The sequence below is a fragment of the Sitodiplosis mosellana genome, unplaced genomic scaffold (assembly GCF_009176505.1).
Source record: "Sitodiplosis mosellana isolate CC-2019 unplaced genomic scaffold, AAFC_SMos_1.0 Smas_scaffold_6162, whole genome shotgun sequence".
NCBI classification, from domain to species: domain Eukaryota; kingdom Metazoa; phylum Arthropoda; class Insecta; order Diptera; family Cecidomyiidae; genus Sitodiplosis; species Sitodiplosis mosellana.
This window is the reverse complement of record NW_022601403.1, coordinates 3,055,563-3,076,360: the sequence shown is the minus strand read 5'-3', so window position 1 is coordinate 3,076,360 and position 20,798 is coordinate 3,055,563. Positions and strand designations below refer to the sequence as shown.

The window sequence follows — 20,798 nt, the reverse complement described above, 5'->3', positions numbered from 1 at the left end:
GTTCTATTTTCGTTCTATTTTCAATTTTTCTTTTTAATTTTGCTCCTTTCAATTTTAGCCTAAATTTTTTGGGTCGAATTTTCATAAAATTACAATTTACATCCAAGTCAACGGAATTAAAAATTTATATTTTTAACTATGATTTTCAGTCATGCATTAAGCATGATAAATGCATAGATTATTTTTTGTTAAATATTCTCTCGGAATATTATTGATCAATCATTTCGATTTATAATAAAATTAAATGAAAATCTTTAATTTGACTTTAAAAATGCCTTCAATTCATAAAAAATATGCGATATTTTTCCGGATAAAAAACAAAAGAGATAAAAAAGCACTGGTTATCATCGTGACTTAGGCTAATTGGGTTTCGATTCTGACGGAGCTACTCCAAACGCTGTAATGAACACATTCACGGCGGTGATGAGAAAGATGCCAATGACGGTTAAATTGTTGACTTTGTCAGCGCGGCAAATTTGCTCCTTATTCTTTACATTGTATCGACTATTTAGGATCAATCCAACACCGACAGCAACCTGAAAATAAAAAAAGACGATTCAGAATAAGAATGGATGATGAAAAAAGATTGAAAAAAAAAGAAAAAAAATGTGATTTCTTGCAAAAAAATGTAAAAATTTACCTGAAGAATTAAGCTGATCGAAATAGAAATCAAACTGAACCAATAGTACGGATGATATGGGTAGGTTTCGACAACGTATCGCAATTGATTTGCATTGGCTGAGAGTAATGCCAAGTCCATCATACCTTGTGCCAGGTTCTTTTTCTGTTGATAAACATTGATATCGGGTACAACTTGTGGATTCCCATTCGCATCGAGTATCTGCAAAATCAAAAATAATATGAGTCACACCTTGCCTTCATTTCAATTGCACTAAACGCAAACCAATGACCAAAAAAGGTGTTATTTCTTTACCACATTCGGATTGAAGCCGGGTCCGAAGGGGAATGTCGATGGATTTTCGTGCGGGATATTGTTGTTGTGATTCACATTTGGATGGAATTTGTCATTTGTTTCATCGGTTTCGGCTCGTGTACCTACAAAAAAACCATCATCTACACCTGGATTTTCTTCATGCTGCGTCACACTATCATCTGAATCATCCTCGTCCAATTCAGTGTCTGCGTTTTGAAAGCAAGTGCAGTGGATTTTTTTTTTGTGTGAAATAAAAATCGCGTCAATTTTACGAAATTAAAATGATGCTTTTTTAAAATAAAAATAACGTGTTTAAATTAAAATAATCAAATTTTGGTTAAAAAAAAAAGATTGAAACTTCAATTGATCAATCTGTCGAAAGATTAATTTTTCATTTTTGGTTGAGATAGTTTTATCCTTTTAGTTTATTTTTATCAAAAAAAAATGATATTTTCATTCGAAAACCATGACTGTTCATCAGAAAGAAGATTAAACAAAGATTTTCCCTCAAGAAAAAAAAAACATTTCTTGAACGAAAATAATTTTTTGATAAAAAATCTTCATTCGTGGTTTTTCTTTCTGATAAACAATCTTGGTTTTTCTTAATAAAGAGTCATTTGGCATGAAATATATCAACTTTTTGATAAGAGAAATCTTCTCCTCAAGAAAAAGTCCCTTTGAAAAGATTTGTTTAAAAATGAAATTAAATTAAATTTTGATTAAAATCAAAAAGAAGAAATAATTCCCAAATAAAGTGTATAATTGAATGAAAAAGTCTGATCGAATCGAATTTCCAATGGGAAATCCAACAAAATCTCCCAATTAAAAGCGAAACTAAAGCCGAACTGCGAATCGAGATAAAGTGTCGAGTGCATGTGAAAGCAAAATATAACAAGTGTTGGTTGACTTACGTTTTTTTGTATGGTGAACATTTGTCACAAGAAGCGGTTCGACATCATGTGAATTGGTGACTACATCTTTTTCCGTTGATGGGACCTGAAGTCAAAATTTGTTTTTTTTTTTTTAAATTAGGATGTTCAATTATTTTACGTTTAAAATGTCCTTACACTATTCTCTGTGGCTCGTTTGGTGCGATGTGACGGTGAACGTGATCGAGACCTGGATCTTCGACGTGAGCGCCGACTACGATTTTTGTCTTCTGCATCACTTTCACCGGAATGCGAGTGATGACTGTGATGATGACTACCATTGCTGCCGTGTCGTTGATGACCCCTTGAATGGCGTCCATCGGTCGCTATCTCACCCGCTTTCAGTGAATCCATCTGTTTATTTGTCTCCGGATGATCATTCAAACGTTCCACATCAATCGTCACTTGTTCAGGCCCTGTCGACGACATTTTTACGAATACTGTTCAATCTGGAAATGGAAAAGAATTCAAATGAAGGAAAGAACAATAAGAACATCGTAAATAACATTTATGCGTCGAATTTTTATGAAATAATTAAAATACAAAGGAGTTTTATCTCTCGTTTCCGGTACGAAATGGAGTTTGTACTCTGACCATAAAAAAAACGTCAGCGAACATATCAAAGTTGAATGCAATTCGCACAAGTTTGCAGCTGCAACTAAGGCGTATTGTAATGCACAATCGAGTATGTTTTCTGTTTCTGTTTCTATTTACTTTATCTCTCAGTGCGTTTCAGTTGACGACGCATTTCCATTTCTGGACTGCCATTTCAACTGATACACACTTTGACTTGAAAATGCGATTCAAAACTGAATCCGAAATTAGTTTAGTTTAGTTTAGTTTTACTTAAATTAATGCGAATTACATCGAATGAAATAATTCAATTCAAACACCTTTTTTAGCTTCAAGTGTAGTCAATGATTACTAATCATTTGTCCATTACATTCAATAACTAATTTGTCCATTTAGTACTTGAAAACGTTTCCAGTTTGAAAATATCGAAGCAAATAAATACAGAGTTTACGGTTATTTGGAATACATTGACAAATCCAGTTTAGTTTTTTTCATCATTTTTGCGACACAAAGAAGTTTTTTTGTGTTAAATTTCTTTTTTCTCTTTTGGTCGGTGAATCGTTATCGTAACCCATCTAAAGTCGGTTTCATTTCTATCTTTAAAAATTGACACACGACGTGTGTTACACGTCGACAAGCAAGAGCATCACAAATATTCGGCTGTTTGACCAACAATGTTAACTTGATCAATTAACGAGTTGCGATTCGATATGTTTACTCATCGCACAATCGACGCTTTGCTACTTTCGACAATCGTAAAGTTTGACACCTGAAAGTTTGAACTTCGACCCAATAGAATTCATAAAAAAGCAAACTCACAGTCTAATTCAATCGAACAAATTGGTTGTGCCCAACAATTTTGTCTTTAAATGTAACAAAATGATTCTTGATGGGAATGAAAAAAGATTCATCTCTTATATCTGCAAAATAGAGTCAAAACGCACAAAAAACGAAATTGACTTTAAAAATCCATCAAAAAAAAAGATTGGTTTTCACAATTCTGTTTGTTTTCAAAAACATGTCTGAAACGCAAAAAATAGAAATTATGTGCAGAAAGAAATGAATCCCAATGGGAAATTCTGGCGGAAAGTTAATCGCTTTTATTCCAAAACTATCGTCCAAATACAATCTCAATCTTTCCAAAACGTTTACAATCTAAAATTCAATATACTATTGATGATGCTCCTGCTACTTTTGAGCATACCTCATCGAGAGCAGCGACTCAACAAAATTGTTCTAATCATTCAAATCGCCGGTCGTTTTAGTCATTCGAATCATCGATTGTGAATATTTGAAGAATCTGAAAAACGGTTGACTATATTGTTTTGAAAAACGGTTGTTCGTGCTGATAAAAATCGATTGTAGTCGAGTGGCTAAAAATAGGCACAAACGTCGAAAAAAAAGTCACTGGGAATCGTTGTTGAAAAAAAATCTAGTTTAGCGCGTTGAAATTCAAATGAACCAGATGATGATGAGTTTGTTATTTTGGCGGCATCGTTCATCGTATTGTAGCGTTTCACAAGAAGCATTTTGTATCATTTTGTAAGAAAAATGTATCGACTCACTTCGGAGTGATCTCAGCAAGGGGCATCACATATCGAAATAAATATAATTGCAAGGCGATTCCGGTAGCTCAAATTTTTTTTCTTGGAATGCCAAAAGTGACTTCATTATTCCAAAGAGCCTTTTCATTTCGAGAAAAAAAATACACATTGAAAGAGACAACCCAAAGCCGACTGCATCAGTGAATGATGTTCAGTTCGAATATGTTCAGTTGCAATTACACATGATCTTCAAATAAACATAAACATGCAGTCGTGTTGTCAATACAAGCAACCCGACTCAGTAGTCATACGAGTTTTTTTTTCAGTCGGTGGCAATGATCATCGGTTAGTCAAGCCGGGCTCTCAATGCGATTTTATTTATAGTATCTCAGAATGAACTTGCTAGTTTTTGTTTAACAACACTGCGTCTTATCGCTGGCGCGAGACGCTGTCGTCGTCGTTGACCGGACGCCCCATCGGCAACATTGTACATTTCTGTTTACATAATGTTCGAGCTTCTTGTTTCTATGCTGTTGTCGTTCCAAATCGATCGAATCGCGCGCACTCTTTGAAAATAATCATTGCACACTCGATTCATAGAATTAAAAAGAAAAACGGCTTTGTTCTCAAGTCGTGGAATAAATAACAATCAAATTGCCAGATCACAACTAATGTGTTTACTTTGGGTCTTCACTCGTTAGATTCATCATAAAAAATCGTGATGGAATTTTCCGCGTTTATTTCGCCGATTTAAGGTTGATTACTTATTTCGCTAGTCCAGGGCTTCGACTTAAGGTCTCAGGAAATGCGTTACAAACACAGATGTTCCACTTGACCAACTATCGCACAAATTCAAACCGTTTCACGATCGAACAATTTGACATAATTTTCACTTTGAAGGTTCAACATTTCTCGGTAATATTTCCAATCCAATGTGTTTCATGTCCAATCTCAACCCATGCAACTTACCTGACGTGATGAAAATAAACGGGTTTTTTATGTAAATTTTAAACGAATCTTTGTTTATAAAAATTGTCAGTATGATTATGGGTAGTTGTAGTTTTGTGCTTGCTTAATGACACCAACACTCGATGTTCTTCGTGTGTTGCTGGCACAATGCTCCGAATTCAACTGAAATTGCTCTGACAAAACGTTCAACCGGATTGTGTATTATTATTGTTGGTTGCATGCAGTTCTTGACTCGATATTCGTCGTTGTCGTTAAAACAAAGGCCCAGCGACGAGAAATGTATGTATCCCAAGCATAGGCGGATGAGACTAGCAATTTTATTGAAAAAACAAAAAAAAAACAACACAAAACATTCGCACAAGCCTTCGAGTGTGTGTGTGTGTGTGACGAAATAAAACTCATTAAGAGAGTAAGGAGAGAGAAAGAGAAAGAGCAAGAGAGAGGGAGGAGGGAGAGAGAAGGCTTAAGAAGAAGCATGTAAAGTTACGATTTCACTTGTATATACTTGCCGCAACACGGCACACACATCACCGACACACTCGGCACATACACACACGTGTGCACGCATACGCTCGACTCGCTCAGAACAACATCGTAGAATTAAGATTTTACAACTGGTTTTTCGAACTGAACACCGTGAATACACATCGCATCAATGCGAAACACTAAACAAAAGCAAATTGCCGAATTTCGATGGAAGATGAAATAATTTTTGGTGTCATTTCTGACTCAACTTCTGGATGGTTCAATGACTTTACGTAGAAAGCCGTGCTTACGAAGCACTCCTTTCGCTTCATGCATATATTTTTGATTGCGATCATTTTTTTCGCTCAAATTTTGATGGTTTTTTCTTCATACTTTTGATTCGAACGGTGAATTTGGATGAAACAAGAGCGTCAGAACAAAAATGCGTCTGACGGAAAGGAAGACAACAGGGTAGGAAAAAGACAGAAAATCAAGAAAGTCAGACGAGCAATTTTTTTCACAAGTAAAAAAATTCAAGTCAAAATTTCCGCGAACGGCAATGAATTTCCTCGGTACAAGTGGTTTGTGCAGTTGCATTACACGGTCCTTGTGCCTTGCACCAAAATCCAGTAAATAATTGATGATTTGCATGAAATTGAATCCATTGTGCCGTATACCATGCGGCTGTGAATAAGCATGTGTACAAAATATAGTCGTGGTTGTGCCCATTTACATCGCACTCACCCGATATGGAATTTTGAAGTGAGAAAAAAACCGATGCGTAACTCCACTCTAATTTCATGAATCGAGTACTCGATGTGTTTCGCACGCAAACCGTTCGAACCATCCACGCGATTTAAACGATACTCCTCGTTTTGGAGCGACGGCTAACGTCAGTGTTGAATTGCCCCCCAGTTGAACATTTCGTTCGGTTTGTGCTGATTCATCAAACATTCCAACGGTTTTTAGTCCAATGCGTTGCTAACGACTGAGCTTGCGATTTAACCACACGAATATCGATTTCGTATGGGTCAATGAAAATTGCGAAGGGGAAACGGCATTTTCGCGATTCGTGAAAAATGATGGGTGGATGGTAAAATGGATTTTCCGTTTAGTTTCTGTTTTTTCTGAGAGAAGAGAAATGATTTAAAGTCTGTTTTTGACTCAAAATCTTTTTGAGGCATAAATAATGCGCTGAAAATGAATTTTTCTTTGACTGACTGAAAAATTCGTCTTTGTTTTTATTCTGTTTGATTGAAGAAAAAAAAAATGAATTTGTTGATCTTTTGAATGTGAATGAAGAGTTCTTCGTTCCTCGAAATGATATTTCGGCGCCTATTAAGTATTCCACGAGAAATAAGCAAAAAGGCAACTATGAACTGGGCAAGGCTTTAGGCATGATGCATTGACCTCTCATTGTCTTATTATGCACTTTTATAGAGAGCTGAGTGAAGTATACTTTATTACATTTACTGAGCTCATTTCAATCATCCAGTTTGAATAAACTATGAAATGAATTTGCAAAAAAGGTGCTGCTCTTTTCGAACAATAATCCTTTTTTATTGCCATTGAATCGATTCGAATTACCATTGGATTGAAATCGAAATGTTTTTTTTCCACAACAAAGAAACGTTACTAAACGATTAGTCATTATTTAAAACGCCATCTCTCGGTCAGTATTTCTGCATCGGCATGCAAAACTTTTAGCTGAAGAAAAAGTTTAATTGATGTAATTGCCTGTGAAACAGGTTGCGTATACGATGGATAAACATTGTATGATTCTGATTTTCACGTCGGTTTTTTAGGTTTATGATCAAAGTTGATTAACGGGGTAATCGCAGCATAAATGTTGACTAGCATATATGCTTCTAACCAAATTTTTGTTTGAAAAGGTGAATAGACTCTGACTTACGATTAGAGAAGAATTAAAATTAGTTTTCGTTCTAATTAAAGATGTTCAACTGGTCAAGGCCTACTATACGCAATGTATAAGTACATTTTTGAGCCACACATAGTGTGGAGCTCAATTTGGTTTCCTCTGGTGAGTAAAGGCATAAGATCTGTTGATCGACATGATTAGATTGATGTAAAATCCAAATTCAAAGCTCAATTCAGGTTAGTTTGCAAAAAATGGTGTGAATTCCTAATGGTGAGTCGAACTCATTTAATTTGCTTATTGAATCGTATGTATCGACTTTGTTCGATGGCAAATTTTTGAGGGAGAACGCCAAAATACCATACCGTTTTTCTGTGCGAATTCGTTAAATTGCATTCTTCAAACCATCAATAGAGTAGCGTCTCTCTTCGCGATAAAAACAATTTGTTTCAAAATCTGAATTTGAAGAAAAGTATCGATGCTCCGAAACAACGAAAACCAAACAAATCTAATTTGCTCTAAACTTCTGTTGAAATGTCATTTATTGTTTCCATTCCGCTCTTCTTTCACACAAATTCAGTTAAAATGAAAATTAACGCGTGAAATTCAACACGTTTCACAAATTGTTTTGCCATTTTTGTTTGCTTTGATAGATTGTGTTTGTATTAATTGAGTATGTTTAAATGAGTTATCATATCGAATTGAAGTTAGCAATTTTTATCGTCATTGATGCACAGCGCCCGCTTACTGCTTACGATGATTCCCATTCGTCGTCCAAACTGTCATATGGTGAAGATCGTTGGTATGGAATCGGCTTTTTACGCGCGCTGAAACGAGCAGAAAAAATGGTTTTTTTTTTCGAATTATTGATTCGACTGGAAAAAAAGCTGAGTTTCATTTTTCTTCTTCTCTGAAATAAGAATGCAAGTCGATAATTACCTCGTGATTCGGCGTCGATCGAGAAAACTGGGTGATCCACGTCTTCGTGGAATCGACGGTGACCGGGACGAGCGCCTGAAAAATTAAAAAAAAAACATTTTTTTATTCCAAATTTGATTTACTTATCAATTATTTTGCTTCATTCCAGCAATTAGAAGCATAATTTGTTATGAATACGCTGTACTCTCTGTGTTTGGACTCGCGAGTCAGTTTTTATGAATTTGTGCGAGACAGTACTGACTTGCGATGATAAATAAGCGCCTCGTCTCGATATCAACTAAAAAGTTCTTTCAATAAATAAAACAGAAAATGAACTGAAACTCACGGTGACTTTTCCTCTTTGCTGCTGGTGCTGCTGTAGCTGTCGCGCCGCGATCGTTTCGACGAATCTCGTTTGGGTGGTTTCTTATCGTGTGGCGAAAAATCATCATCAAATCGTTCTTGCGGGGATTGTCGCTCGGAACGACGATCATCACGTGCATCGTTCGTCTTTTTCGCACAAATTTTAATTGTTTTAATGGGTTTCGATGCCGAACGATCGTTGTGATTTCGATCGGCATGCACACTTTTGGTCACATTCGATTCACTTATCGATTGAATTTTTTGCTTTGCTTTTGCCGCAATGTCTGACAATGCTTTTAATAGACGTTGTTCACGGCGTTCATCTTCGTTCGTTTCAAATGTCAACAGCTCTTCGTATTTGCGATCGAATTTATCATCGACCTCATTCTCGGTATCACTTCCAGTGGCTGGCGATGAATGCAATTTCACTATTGGCTGCTGTTTAAGCAGAACACCGCTACTGATCGGCACGGGTTTCTTCTTCGATGTGGAACCTACACAAAATCGAATACAACTTTAGTTTTTGTATCCGGTAAATTGTAATTTCCAAAGCAAAAGTAGAAACAGACGCAAGAAAAAAGGAAAAAGAAAAGAATAACAAAATAACCAAAAAAGAAAGAAAAGAAAAAGAAAAAAAAGGAAAAAAAAAATCGAAATTATAACGTAAATCAGAAAAAATAATTGAAAAAAAAGTTGAAAAAACAATAATTGATACAAAATTCATTTTAAAATGGAAATAAAAACAAAAATTCCGTAGAAACGTGGGTGAGATTTGAAACGGAACTCAAGACGTTTAAAAAAAGAAGGTCAAATTGTTTCAATCGTATTTCAATGAAATTTGTTTCAGTTTCAAAAGTGCGCCCATACCATTCGCATCAGCAGTTGATGTGGTTGATCGTTTGTTGCTTTTGCTATCGGATGGTGAGACGTTGCTTTGCTTTGAACTAAATGCGTTGTCGTTCGACGGTGATTTCGATTTAATTGCAGATGTGGAATGTTTCGATGCGGATTTTTTGCAGAAATTGGTGCAATTGCAGCTGCAACCGCAACTACTTCGTTCATCCCGTTTCGATGATCGTCGGAAGACATCTCTGTTCTTCGAATGTGATTTCTTTTTTCGCTCTTGACTGTAACGCCGCGATTCATATTCGGAATTGCTTGATCGAGATCGTGAACTGCGACGACGGTAACTTCTGCGTGGAGAAAATGGAGATTTTGTCAGATTTTAAAATGGAACATTTTCAATTTGATTTGGAAAAAAGTAAAAAAAAAAAATGGGTCGAAGGGAACTATAATTCCAATACAAAACCAAAGATGTAATTCCAATGCAAAGTTAATGATTTTTTTAAACGAAAAACCCAAAAAAGCATTTTTTTCTAGATTTCCAAAAGAAAAGCGTTTCCAAAATGAAAATTATTGCTTTGTTTTTAGCATAAATTCTATCCAATAGTTTGAATTATGCCAAAAGTTATTTCAATCAGCGCCGAAATTATTTTCAAGAACGAATTGCTTGCGTAAGATGAGAAAATCTTGAAAAATGACGAATGTTTCGTTAAAGTAGAAAAAATTTCCATAAAAGGATGCGTTTTTATCAAAAAGTCAACCTTACCTGGATCTTGATCGAGTTCTGGACCGTGATGATGACCGTGAACGTGAGTATGACCTGTTTAAATGTGAAGATGATTGATTTAACTCAAAAGTTGTTCTTCAATATTCACAAAAATTCAAGAAAGTTCACAAAATGTCTCAAAAAAGGGCATGATTTTCTTCAAAATCCTAATTAACAAAACTTTCGAATCCACTCACCGTGTTCTGGACCGTGATTCTCTTGAATAGGAGCGTTGTCGTTTCTTGCGTTTTTTGCTGCATTTCCGATCTCGCGACGAATGTGATCGTCTTGCATGGCTATTTGCCAGTGCAACCGCAGTGGAATTTGAAGCATCGCTTGATACAATGGATGCTAACCTCGGATGGTTGGCTGGTAGCGGTGGCGAATATGAACGTGCATTTTCTTGTACAAAATGGTCATTTGACTTAATGTACGAATTGATTTGCTTAGTCTTTTTGGTGTCAGTGAATTGCATATTGATTGGTTGTGTTTTTGTATCCGGTGTTTTAGTCATCGGTGTCGTGGAACGAAATTCAATTGGGCAAACAGATCGATCGCATTCGTTGCTATCGATGTCGATTTCCCGTTTAATATTCAGCACACTTGAATTGTTCGTGCTGAGAATGATGCTTTTCAACAATGGCTTTTTAATGTGAATCTTTGGCTTTTTGGTATCAACGGCGGCAACTGTTCCGATGGCGGCTACACTCTTTGCACTGCAACTGCTGCAGTGATGATGTGTGCACAAATTGGCGTTTGGCGACGTTATCAGTTTGGCTTCCGGGTCTGTTCTGGACACCGAGCAATTTTTACTTTTCGATTCACAAGTAAATGCTCTGCGAATAGAAATAAACACGAAATGCGATGAGCTTTGCTTATGTTTGCTTGGTTTGGATTCTGGTTTTTTTTTGGTTCTGAGTGTGTGACAGGGGAGGGTTTGGTGGTCGAAGGGGGAAAAATTCTCGTTTCAGACAAACTGAAAACTAATTACACGGAACGAAAAACATTAAACGCGAACCAAAAAATTCTTTAAACCAACAGAAAAAAAAATGAAGAAGAAGAAACGTTTCTTCTAACGATCTCGTTGAGCTTTTGAACGCTTTTCATGCTTTTTTTTTTACAATCACACTTATTACTGTAGCCGGTGGTGCACACGTCTTTTGCTTCTTTTTTTCATGTCTTCTGTTTTTTCTCATGTTGCCCCGACAAAATGTTAAGGGAAACTTTGAATATGGAAAGTTTCCATTAGGAACTTTCAACTCAAATTTCAAACATAAAGGAAAACTCAAAGTAATTGAGAGAAAATTGGAACGAAAAAAAATGGCAAGTCTCCATTTGGTCTACATGCAACTCGATGTTTAATTAATTAATGCAAAAAAGAAAGGAAAAGCAAATAATTTGGAATTCCATCGGTTTTGGCCGAGAATAATGTAAAAACAGCATTTAGACACTTTAATGTGTGCGTTGGTTCACGTGGCGTTGATTAAACTGATGTTATGAAGGATGTAATCGATAAACTCGTTGATTAAAAGGCTCAATCAGCTTGGTGTCGATTCGAGCTGTAATCGAACCAGAGGTCATTATAGAACATTCTACGCTCGGTTCGATGAAATTTGACACATTTCATTGGGATACATGTCTCAATTTGCTTAAAACGTCGTCAAGTGTTGCATTTCAACTAGCGTTCCATTCGAAGCTCGTTCTTCAACGACGTTTCCTGGAAACGTTTCTATAACGATATCTCATTTGAAGCCATCCATTATTCGCCAATCACTATTGAAGCTCCATAGAACAATATATTGAGTCAATGTTGATGACGACGTTTCTTTTGCTCGTTTCTTTCCTTTCTTAACGATGTTCCTTATCAAAGCTATTATACCGTTCGTATCGTGTTTCATTCAAAGATTTTGCCCGAATCGCGTTCTTCTCGAAGATTTCGTTCAAATTTTTTTACTCGAAGACCATGTTTCGAAGTTTCGAAGCGTTTCAATTTTTTTATGATGATTCTTATATGAATTTTCTTCATAACCTTGAAGAATCGTTCTTCTGCTATGATTCGAACGAAGAAAACGTCATGCCGAGTGTGTTCAGAGCGATGAATCACGTTGCTTTTCATTTTTGTCTTTATGTTGCTTTGTATTTCACATTTGACGAATAAACCGGCGTATATAACATAGGACAAACACAATTGGAAACAATGAAAACAAGTAAATAGCCCTACATTTCATGTAGTGCTAAAAAAGGACGAAAACAATGTAAAAAAAAACTGTCAACATAAAAACAATAATCGATAAATCATAAAGTGGTGGTGCTGACTGAATTGAATAGAGAGTTGCATGATTTGGAACTGGTTTGAATCATGACGAAAAAAAAAGTACCAAACAAACAAAAGAAAAAAACTATCATGCACATCAGGAAGCAATGTTCGTTCAAACAGAAGTAATATCGATTTAAACCAAATAATGTTTCAATGAATAAAAAAGTATACACCGACAAATCAAGACAATGACACCGAAGGCGAAAAAAGTAGAAAATAAAATGAGCGACGGAAAAGAAAGAGCATATGATCGTTTTGTTAAATATAAGTACGACATGTGCATCGGTGGCGGTAATTTCACTTGTACGGCTACACAATCGAACGGAAAAGAAAATGAGAAATAGACGCAACTAGAAGGCAACAATTCAAAATATGCATGAAATTTATTTTGAAAAAAAAAAAAAAGAAAAACGAGCCTGAAATTTCAAACGGAAAAGAAATATGGTAATAAAGAAAAACCAAAGATAGAAACAGACAATGATAGATAGAGATAGAGAGTATAAGTTTTGTCAAAATGTATTGAAATGAGTTCATTCGGATTACCTAATAGCCGTGGCTTTGTTTCCGTTTGCCATTTTATCGATTGAGCATTTACTTTGATCCGTAAAAAAATTGTGTGTAAAATAATGTTCAGAGCATGGGATTGTTGGATTTAGATTTGTTTTTGTGAGCAAAGTCGACGGCGCAATGGATGTGGATTGGGTTTGTGAGGAGTTCGCTTGGGTTAGTTGGTCGTTGTGATGATGGTGTTGGTGATGGTGGTGGTGGTGGTTGTTGTTGCTGTTGGTGGTCGCGGTGGTGGTAGTGCAACCATTACTGTTAGTATCATGCTTAACACTTGGACGCAATGATGCACAATTTGAATGAAGCAGCGCAAGAAACGAATGATTTTGTTCGCGTTGATGCTTTTGCAGGGCATTCAGCTGTTGTTGCAACTTTTTTTGCGTTTCAATCAATTGTTTTTGCAATTTTTTCGTCGTTGATTGAATATTGGCGGCATTCGATGCTGCACTCGCCGTGCGACGAAACTGTTTTGCACGTTTCTTTTGTGCATTTGTATTGGTGTTGGCGGCAATGGTGGTGGTGGTGTTGTTGCATGTATGCTTTCGATTGTTGGCCACTTTTTTCTTCCGCATTCTAACCCTACTATCCACATCATTATTATTACATTTCGTTTCAACGATACGAATTTCATTATTGAATTTGATCTTTTTTATGGCTGCCGCCGCATCAACCGGTGTAACCGACGTTCGAATGGTACGCGTTCGCGTATCATGCTCGAAATATTTCTTACGATTTTTTCGACGTTTATTGTTGGTCGAATTGAAATGCTTGTAGGCAAATGATGAGGCAGCCGTGGACGTTGACGATGCAGCCAATGACAATTGGCTTGCATTTACATTTTTCAACTTTTTACCAGGCTGTTTTCGCAAATTTTCCATTGTTTTTTTTTGTAACCGAATTTAGAGTTTGTGTGTGCGTGTGAGAGAGGGAAATTTGTGTCGATCAACAAATTGAACTTTGCACGTTGCTCGATTATTGAATGGAATTTTTTTCGAAAAAATCGATTTTTTTTTGTGTTTTAAACGATTTTTTGCGCTTTAATCGATTCTTTGATCTTATTGTCAATCGAAGTTTTTTTTTGGGGTTTACTTCTTTAACCGATTTTTTCGGCGTTTGATTCATCGATCGAATTTTTCTGTACTTTTTAGAAGTTTTTTTCGTTCAAATCGAAATTTCCGGTCTATTTAGATGATGAATCTAATTTTTCTTCTTTTTTCGATTGAAAAATCGTTTTTTGACCGAAGAATTGTTCTTCGACTGACAAATCGATTATTTTTCTTCTACTTCGATGGCAACATCGAATTTTCTATTCCAACAGAATTAATTTATGTTTTATTCGGTCGACGTACCTGGGTACTCGCCACGTTTCAACGTTTTATTTATTTATAAATTTGAAGAATCGTTGAATAGTTTTTATTAAATTTGTGTCGTTTCTCAATTTGTTTTGTTTCAATAATGAAATGAAGAAAGAAAAAAAAATGCAACAATGGATCGAGTATAAAATAGTCGAATGTAAAATAGTTCAAATATTTATGACGTTGAATAGTTAAAACAATTGCAATATTTATTAAGATTTAGATTTGAATTTGTTCTTTGTGTTTTATGTATAAAATGGAAGACTTTGTTCAATGTAGGCGCAATTGGAATCGCTCTACAATTCTTACATGTCACGTTTGTTTTTGTGTATACGCAAATATATATATATATATAAATATGCTTAAGACTAAAATTGTTCACAAATAAATGGAAGACATTTGTGATTTGTATGGTTTTGTTGAGTTATTTGCTCAGTTTCGATTCAGATGTGGTTTTCGGCTCAAAAAAAAAAAAAAGATTTTGGGCCGAAAGGCAAAACATGAATGCTTTGTATTTGTCGAATTTTTTTTTTGAGAGATCACATCATTGTGTGCGAGATAAAGATTTGAGTGTGTGTTGAAGTTCATATTCCGCTCGTGTCCTAAAGCAAACTATTCCCAAAATCAAATATATGCCGCATTTTCAATATAACGAATGCAAACAAAAAACAGTTTTATTTTAATTAAAAAATTTGTCTTTTTTTTGCAATCCATTTAGAGATTAGGTAATATGGTGTTAGAAACCAAAACGAACAAAAAAAAAATCACAAGTTAAAATCTAGTGTCTAACAAAAATGTCAAAAACAACCAAAAAAAAGAGATTTGTTATTGTTTTGTGTATGTGGTTTGAGAATAAAAAATTATGAAGCAAAATATAGGATTCAACAAGAACTGAAGAAAATTTCTTTTTTTTTCTGGTTTGGTGTTCAAGTGGAACTAACAAGTGTATTTTTGTTGGTTCTATTCTCGTTTTTTTTTGCACTTTTTTTTTGATTTTATCTACGACAGAAAGAAAAAAAAACATTCGAAGAAAAAAGAAAATTGTTGTGAAAAATCACACTCTTACCTGCTTTTAGTACGAGTCGTATGCTTTGGTGATTATTGATTTTTTCCCTTCAATCCAATTGCACAGATTCATGGTGTGTGCTCTATGCCATCGACGTCATGTTCACGGAATTTTCTAGTCGATAACTTTTCAATTTCGTTTTAAAAAACCAAAATCCAATTAACGAAATCAGATTAAACCGTCGATAATTGTGTGTCGTTTTGGATTGATACAGCAAATTAATTGACCAATCTTAAATGAACGAAATTGCATTTGGCTTGGATTTTCGAAAACAAAAAAATGCACTCTGGTTTGCTTGTCCCTCTCAACTCTTGTGTACCATGAAGGGAAACATAATACACGATTCGGTGGTGTAAAACGTCTATTATTGCATTAGTTCAAAGGGAAACGAAATACAGGCATGCGCAAAGCACCGCTACTCAGTACATATAAGGGGGTTGAAATTATTCCACGAATTGAATACACATAAACAATAACAAAAAAAAAACGGGTTTTTTCATCGGATAACCAAATCAATATGAAAAAACGGGGCGTCTCCATTCATGTGGCGAATATTGAGTAGCAACAATGAGTGGTGTCCGTACTTCGCATACATTTACAAATGAGACGAACGATGGAGGAGAAGAAGAGGATGAAAAAGGTAAAAAAAAACTCATCGAAAATCAAAGAATTCATTTAAATGCCGTAAAAATGCAAAATTTAGAGAAAAAAAATCAATGAAAAAATTCCTCGTCAATTTTTCCGTTTAAAAAATGAATCAATATTCGTCTCTCCATCAAATGCGTATTAATTTCAGTCGAACTATTGCAGCTCATTTCATGTTGAGTTTCAATCGAACTGTGGTGAACTTCACGCCAATTCACACCATAAACAACAACCAATGCACACCATCATGGTTCAACTGTCACACATTTCACGTGTTAAATGTGTCAAAATCAAAAAGAAACACATGTGAATCAAAACTGAAATATTGTGAAACAGTTTGACCGGGCCGAATTTTCTTTTATTGAAATTGAACTGAATTGCGATATCGATCGAATTGTGTGGAAAAAACTGAGATGCCCAATAGTAAATTGTTCCAGCGGCATCGTTCGTTGGGTTTGATATGTAATCATGTGCCGGCAACGGTGCGATTTGCAACACGGCGCCAAGAAAACATCATAATAACGAGTATTGGTCGGGTGTTTCACGTGTACAGTGCCAATCATTTTCGGTTAATTTGTGTGAGCGGACTGCATCCCGAGGATATCACCGCAATCACATCGGACAATCGGTTTGTGTACACGGCGGCTGGTTCGCAAATATTTGCATGGCGTGCTGGGAACATTGTGCGCCATCATTTCGAGGGTCATGAAAAGAAAGTGTATCTATTGTTACCGTTTGGTGTGCAGCATCTCATCTCCATCGATGCGGACAGTTTGTTGAAAGTGTGGAACGTGCAAAATGAAACGGAATTCTGTGAAATACCATTCAATAACAATGAATTTAAAATTACGGCCGTGTGTCATCCACCGACGTATCTCAACAAAATCTTGCTGGGCAGTGAACAAGGCGTGTTGCAACTGTGGAATATCAAAAAATCCGCACTGGTACACACATTTCAAGCCTTCCACTCAAAGGTTACTGTTCTTGAACCAGCACCAGCCATTGATGTGATTGCCGTTGGTTTGGCTGATGGCGGAATTACGCTGCTCAATTTGAAATACGATGAAGTGGTGATGCAATTCAAACAAGACTGGGGACCAGTCACTTCCATCACCTTTCGCACTGATAACCAACCATTCATGATCACTGGCAGTACAAATGGACATGTAGTCGTTTGGAATCTTGAAGAAAAAGTCATCTTTAATCAATTCCAAGCACATACACAGAGCATCGCCAGCGCCGCTTGCATGACCAATGAACCATTGCTGTTCACATCATCAGCCGATAATTCGATTAAATTGTGGTAAGGAGGGATTTTAGTGGTTTTTTTTTTAAATTTAATTGATGACAAATTAATGAGGAATAATGGAAGGAAACGATTCTTCATTGTTTTTGCTCTCGATTCGATGATTTTGGCCAACAATTGTGTTTTATATTCAAAGCATTTTTTTCTCAATTGGTATATTCTAATCAATTTTTCGTATTTTTTCGTAGGATCTTCGATTTGCCCGACGGAAGAGCTCGTTTGCTTCGAATCCGAGAAGGACATTCGGCACCACCGTTATGTATTAAATGTAAGTCATCCACATGAAATACCATCTTTTGGGCATCAATTATTGACATGAATTAGAAAATATCAAATATTGATATTTATTGTGAAAATTAATTGTTATTTTAACCATCCAGGCATACAATTTTTCTTATTATTTCCGATAAAATGAACAATTTTTCTGTAATTTGTCTGACCTTTGTTCAAGTTTTATCATTTTTTCAATTTTTCGCCAAATTTATTTTATTCCTGAAATATTTTCAGATTACGGTGCAAATGGAAGCCGGATTTTGTCTTCTGGTGAAGATTCATCGTTGCGTGCCATTAGTACGATTTCGGAAACACTGAACAAAAGTTTCGGTCGTGCCAGTTACAATCGGAAAGCATCAAAGAAACGAAGTAAGATTCGAAAATGTTTCCATCAATCTTTATTGGACAAATAGAAATTACGAGTGGAGGACATGATGCTCTGAGCGGACAGCATGTTTCTATTAGAGTATGCTATCCGGGACGTTATGACCGCCACTCGTCATTACAAATAACAATATCTATAGTAAATCTATTATAGTAGTAGTGTTTATAGTTCAAGCTAATTCATTATGTTATTCATAATATTCTTTATGGATAATGCAATCAATAAATTCAAATGAGTCCAATCATTAATTAAAAATTGTTCCATAAAAAAAAAAATCGCAGATCGAATGGAAGAGGATCCGTTTCAAATGCCGCCAATCGTTGAGTTTACGAGCGAGTGTACGCGTGAAAAGGAATGGGATAACATAGCGGCTATTCATTCTGGCTTAGTGGTGACGACCACATGGTCGTTCAATCGCTGTAAAATGGGTGAAGTGCGACTGGTGCCGGAAAAATACCAAAATAAAAATCGAACCGATTTCAATGCAGAAGCCACATGCATTTCGTTGACGCATTGTGGAAATTTTGTAATAATTGGTAAGAATTTGTAGAGTAAAATAATGTCGACATTTTAAGGTTTTGGGCTGATGAGTGTTTAGGAGTGGGTACCATCAATTTGAGTGCCTCTGCCTAGAAACTGTCCTATAATTAATATTGAATTGAATGTTCATCTGTCGATGATTTTGTTCCGAGTGTTTGGGCACTTTTTTAAAAGCTGTTAAAATTCTCGATTTTGTTAAAAAAAATCAAAGACACAAATCGTTAATCCTCAAAATCGATTGCTTATTTTAAAAATATATGTCATTCTTTTTCTTCTTCTTCTTCTTCAAAAAAAAAACAAATTCAAAATCTAATTTTTCATCTCTTCATCCTAGGTTATTCGGGCGGTGATGTGGAGCGATTCAACATACAGTCAGGTATACATCGTGCATCGTATGGTGGAAAGAAGGTGGCACACAAGGCGCCCGTCCGTGGTGTGCACAGCGATTGCTTAAATCAAACGGTCATATCGGGTGACAGTGATGGTGTGTTGAAATTCTGGAATTTCAGTGAAAAAACCAATTTGCCACACACAAAATTAGTTTTATCCACCGGAATCACAATGTTCCGTGCGCATCCGGAGAATGCGCTGCTCTGTGTCGTGCTCGACAATTTCACCGTAAACGTATTGGATTATGAGACAAAGACGATTGTTCGTAAATTTGCCGGTCACACAGCTCGAATCACCGATGCAGCGTTCAGTGCAGACAGTCGCTGGTTGATCACCGCATCGATGGACTGTTCGATCAAAGTGTACGATATCCCATCTGCGTATATGATTGATCATTTCCAAATGGAAACGGCGTGCATTTCATTGACTGTATCGCCAAATGGTGATTTTCTATCCACGGCACACGTTAACAAATTGGGCATATACACTTGGGCCAATAAATCGTTGTTCACCCACGTGTCCATCACATCGATCGATCCATTTGCAACGCCACCGAAAATTGATTTACCCGACTCGACCGATTCATCGGTTGAACGTGATGAAATTGGTATCGATGTTAAGCCAGAAATTGATAGCTTAACTTATCAAACACCGACACAAATCGACAGTAGCCTGATCACAATGTCAACGCTAGCCGCATCCAGGTGGCAAAATCTACTCAATTTAGACACAGTGAAAAAGCGAAACCGACCAAAGGTGGCGCTATATAAACCAAAACATGCCAATTTCTTCTTACCCACAGTCGCCGGACTTGATTTTCAATTTGATCTGTCTGATCAGAAGCAGGATGCAAGTGGAACGAAGGAAATTACCAAACTCAATCAACCCAATCACTTTTCAAATCTAACGAAATTCGGCCATTGTCTGGATGATAGCGTTAAGACAAACGATTTTACAAATTGTGTTCAACATATTACCGCACTCGGCCCATCGATGGTCGACTTTGAAATCAAATCGCTCGATCCGCATGCCGGCGGTAACGATACAGTCATGTTGCATTTCATGAAAATGATCCATCACATGCTGGTGTCGAATAGTAATTTTGAATTAGCACAAAGTTATTTAGGTCTATTTTTGAAGGAACATTCACGCTACCTCATCGCACAGCCCATACTGAGGGCATTCCTGCACGACATTGAAACGGCACAGAATGAAGGATGGAAGAAATTAGAAAATAAGCTCCTTTATGGCATTGCTGTCGCAACCGAATCACGACTTTATGCCAATTAATTACACGATTTGGATGATACAATGCTGTTGACGTTGAAACTTTTTTTTTAATGGAAATAAATAAAAAAAAATATTTTGAAGAGAAAAATAAAAATTTGCAGAGTTTTTTATGGGTTCATTTTTAGTTTTTTTGTCATTTATTCTTTAGATTGTATTTGGACGATGTCCGTGAGCTAAATGACCATTTATTCTGGATCGACAACCCATGTGAACCATTTGCGGAGAAATTCAGTGCACAGCGGAGCTGTGCGGAGTTCGGCGGAGATGCCATACATACACTATATCCGAAGCAGTGCGCTCATGGCTACTTAGATGTGTATTGAACAATAGAAATGTAAACACAGCAAAGAGTGTTGTTTCGCTCACACGTATAGCGTATGTACGGTATCTCCGCCGAACTCCGCACAGCTCCGCTGTACACTGGATATCGTCGATATCATATCTGTTCAAGAGTGAACAAAAATATATCAAGCATAAATTCACTTGC

At 36.2% G+C, this 20,798-nt stretch overlaps 3 protein-coding genes across 3 annotated transcripts; 1 reads left to right on the top strand and 2 right to left on the bottom strand.

The window, feature by feature from the left end:
* Positions 1 to 356: 356 nt before the first annotated feature.
* On the bottom strand, positions 357 to 5,225 carry LOC129574423 (ninjurin-A). Its single transcript, XM_055456438.1, has 6 exons — positions 4,950 to 5,225; positions 2,002 to 2,312; positions 1,846 to 1,930; positions 935 to 1,140; positions 641 to 841; positions 357 to 536 (listed from the first exon to the last, which is right to left on the bottom strand). The coding sequence occupies exons 2-6, from the start codon at positions 2,290 to 2,292 to the stop codon at positions 360 to 362; spliced, it is 960 nt and encodes a 319-aa protein (XP_055312413.1). The 5' UTR covers positions 2,293 to 2,312; positions 4,950 to 5,225; the 3' UTR covers positions 357 to 359.
* A 2,577-nt stretch (positions 5,226 to 7,802) lies between these two features.
* On the bottom strand, positions 7,803 to 15,823 carry LOC129574421 (myb-like protein A). Its single transcript, XM_055456436.1, has 8 exons — positions 15,483 to 15,823; positions 13,041 to 15,028; positions 10,378 to 11,016; positions 10,181 to 10,234; positions 9,439 to 9,764; positions 8,555 to 9,065; positions 8,230 to 8,304; positions 7,803 to 8,117 (listed from the first exon to the last, which is right to left on the bottom strand). Exons 2-8 carry the CDS (start codon positions 13,937 to 13,939, stop codon positions 8,042 to 8,044), a joined length of 2,580 nt encoding a protein of 859 aa, XP_055312411.1. The 5' UTR covers positions 13,940 to 15,028; positions 15,483 to 15,823; the 3' UTR covers positions 7,803 to 8,041.
* Positions 15,824 to 16,343: 520 nt separating this feature from the next.
* On the top strand, positions 16,344 to 20,405 carry LOC129574420 (WD repeat-containing protein 36). The gene is made up of 5 exons (XM_055456434.1): positions 16,344 to 17,430; positions 17,622 to 17,701; positions 17,941 to 18,075; positions 18,373 to 18,627; positions 18,966 to 20,405. The coding sequence occupies exons 1-5, from the start codon at positions 16,541 to 16,543 to the stop codon at positions 20,309 to 20,311; spliced, it is 2,706 nt and encodes a 901-aa protein (XP_055312409.1). The 5' UTR covers positions 16,344 to 16,540; the 3' UTR covers positions 20,312 to 20,405.
* The last annotated feature ends 393 nt before the right edge of the window (positions 20,406 to 20,798 follow it).

Excerpts from the sequence above, each read along its gene's own strand:
- LOC129574423 (XM_055456438.1), bottom strand. The coding sequence starts at position 2,292 with ATGTCGTCGACAGGGCCTGAACAAGTGACGATTGATGTGGAACGTTTG. Across the intron at positions 1,931-2,001 it reads AACGAGCCACAGAGAATAGT|GTCCCATCAACGGAAAAAGA; the intron begins GTAAGGACATTT and ends TTTTGACTTCAG. Across the intron at positions 842-934 it reads CCGGCTTCAATCCGAATGTG|ATACTCGATGCGAATGGGAA; the intron begins GTAAAGAAATAA and ends TTGATTTTGCAG.
- LOC129574421 (XM_055456436.1), bottom strand. The coding sequence starts at position 13,939 with ATGGAAAATTTGCGAAAACAGCCTGGTAAAAAGTTGAAAAATGTAAAT. Across the intron at positions 10,235-10,377 it reads GAATCACGGTCCAGAACACG|GTCATACTCACGTTCACGGT; the intron begins GTGAGTGGATTC and ends ACATTTAAACAG. Across the intron at positions 8,118-8,229 it reads GATCGACGCCGAATCACGAG|CGCGCGTAAAAAGCCGATTC; the intron begins GTAATTATCGAC and ends TGCTCGTTTCAG.
- LOC129574420 (XM_055456434.1), top strand. The coding sequence starts at position 16,541 with ATGCCCAATAGTAAATTGTTCCAGCGGCATCGTTCGTTGGGTTTGATA. Across the intron at positions 17,431-17,621 it reads GATAATTCGATTAAATTGTG|GATCTTCGATTTGCCCGACG; the intron begins GTAAGGAGGGAT and ends ATTTTTTCGTAG. Across the intron at positions 17,702-17,940 it reads ACCACCGTTATGTATTAAAT|ATTACGGTGCAAATGGAAGC; the intron begins GTAAGTCATCCA and ends AAATATTTTCAG.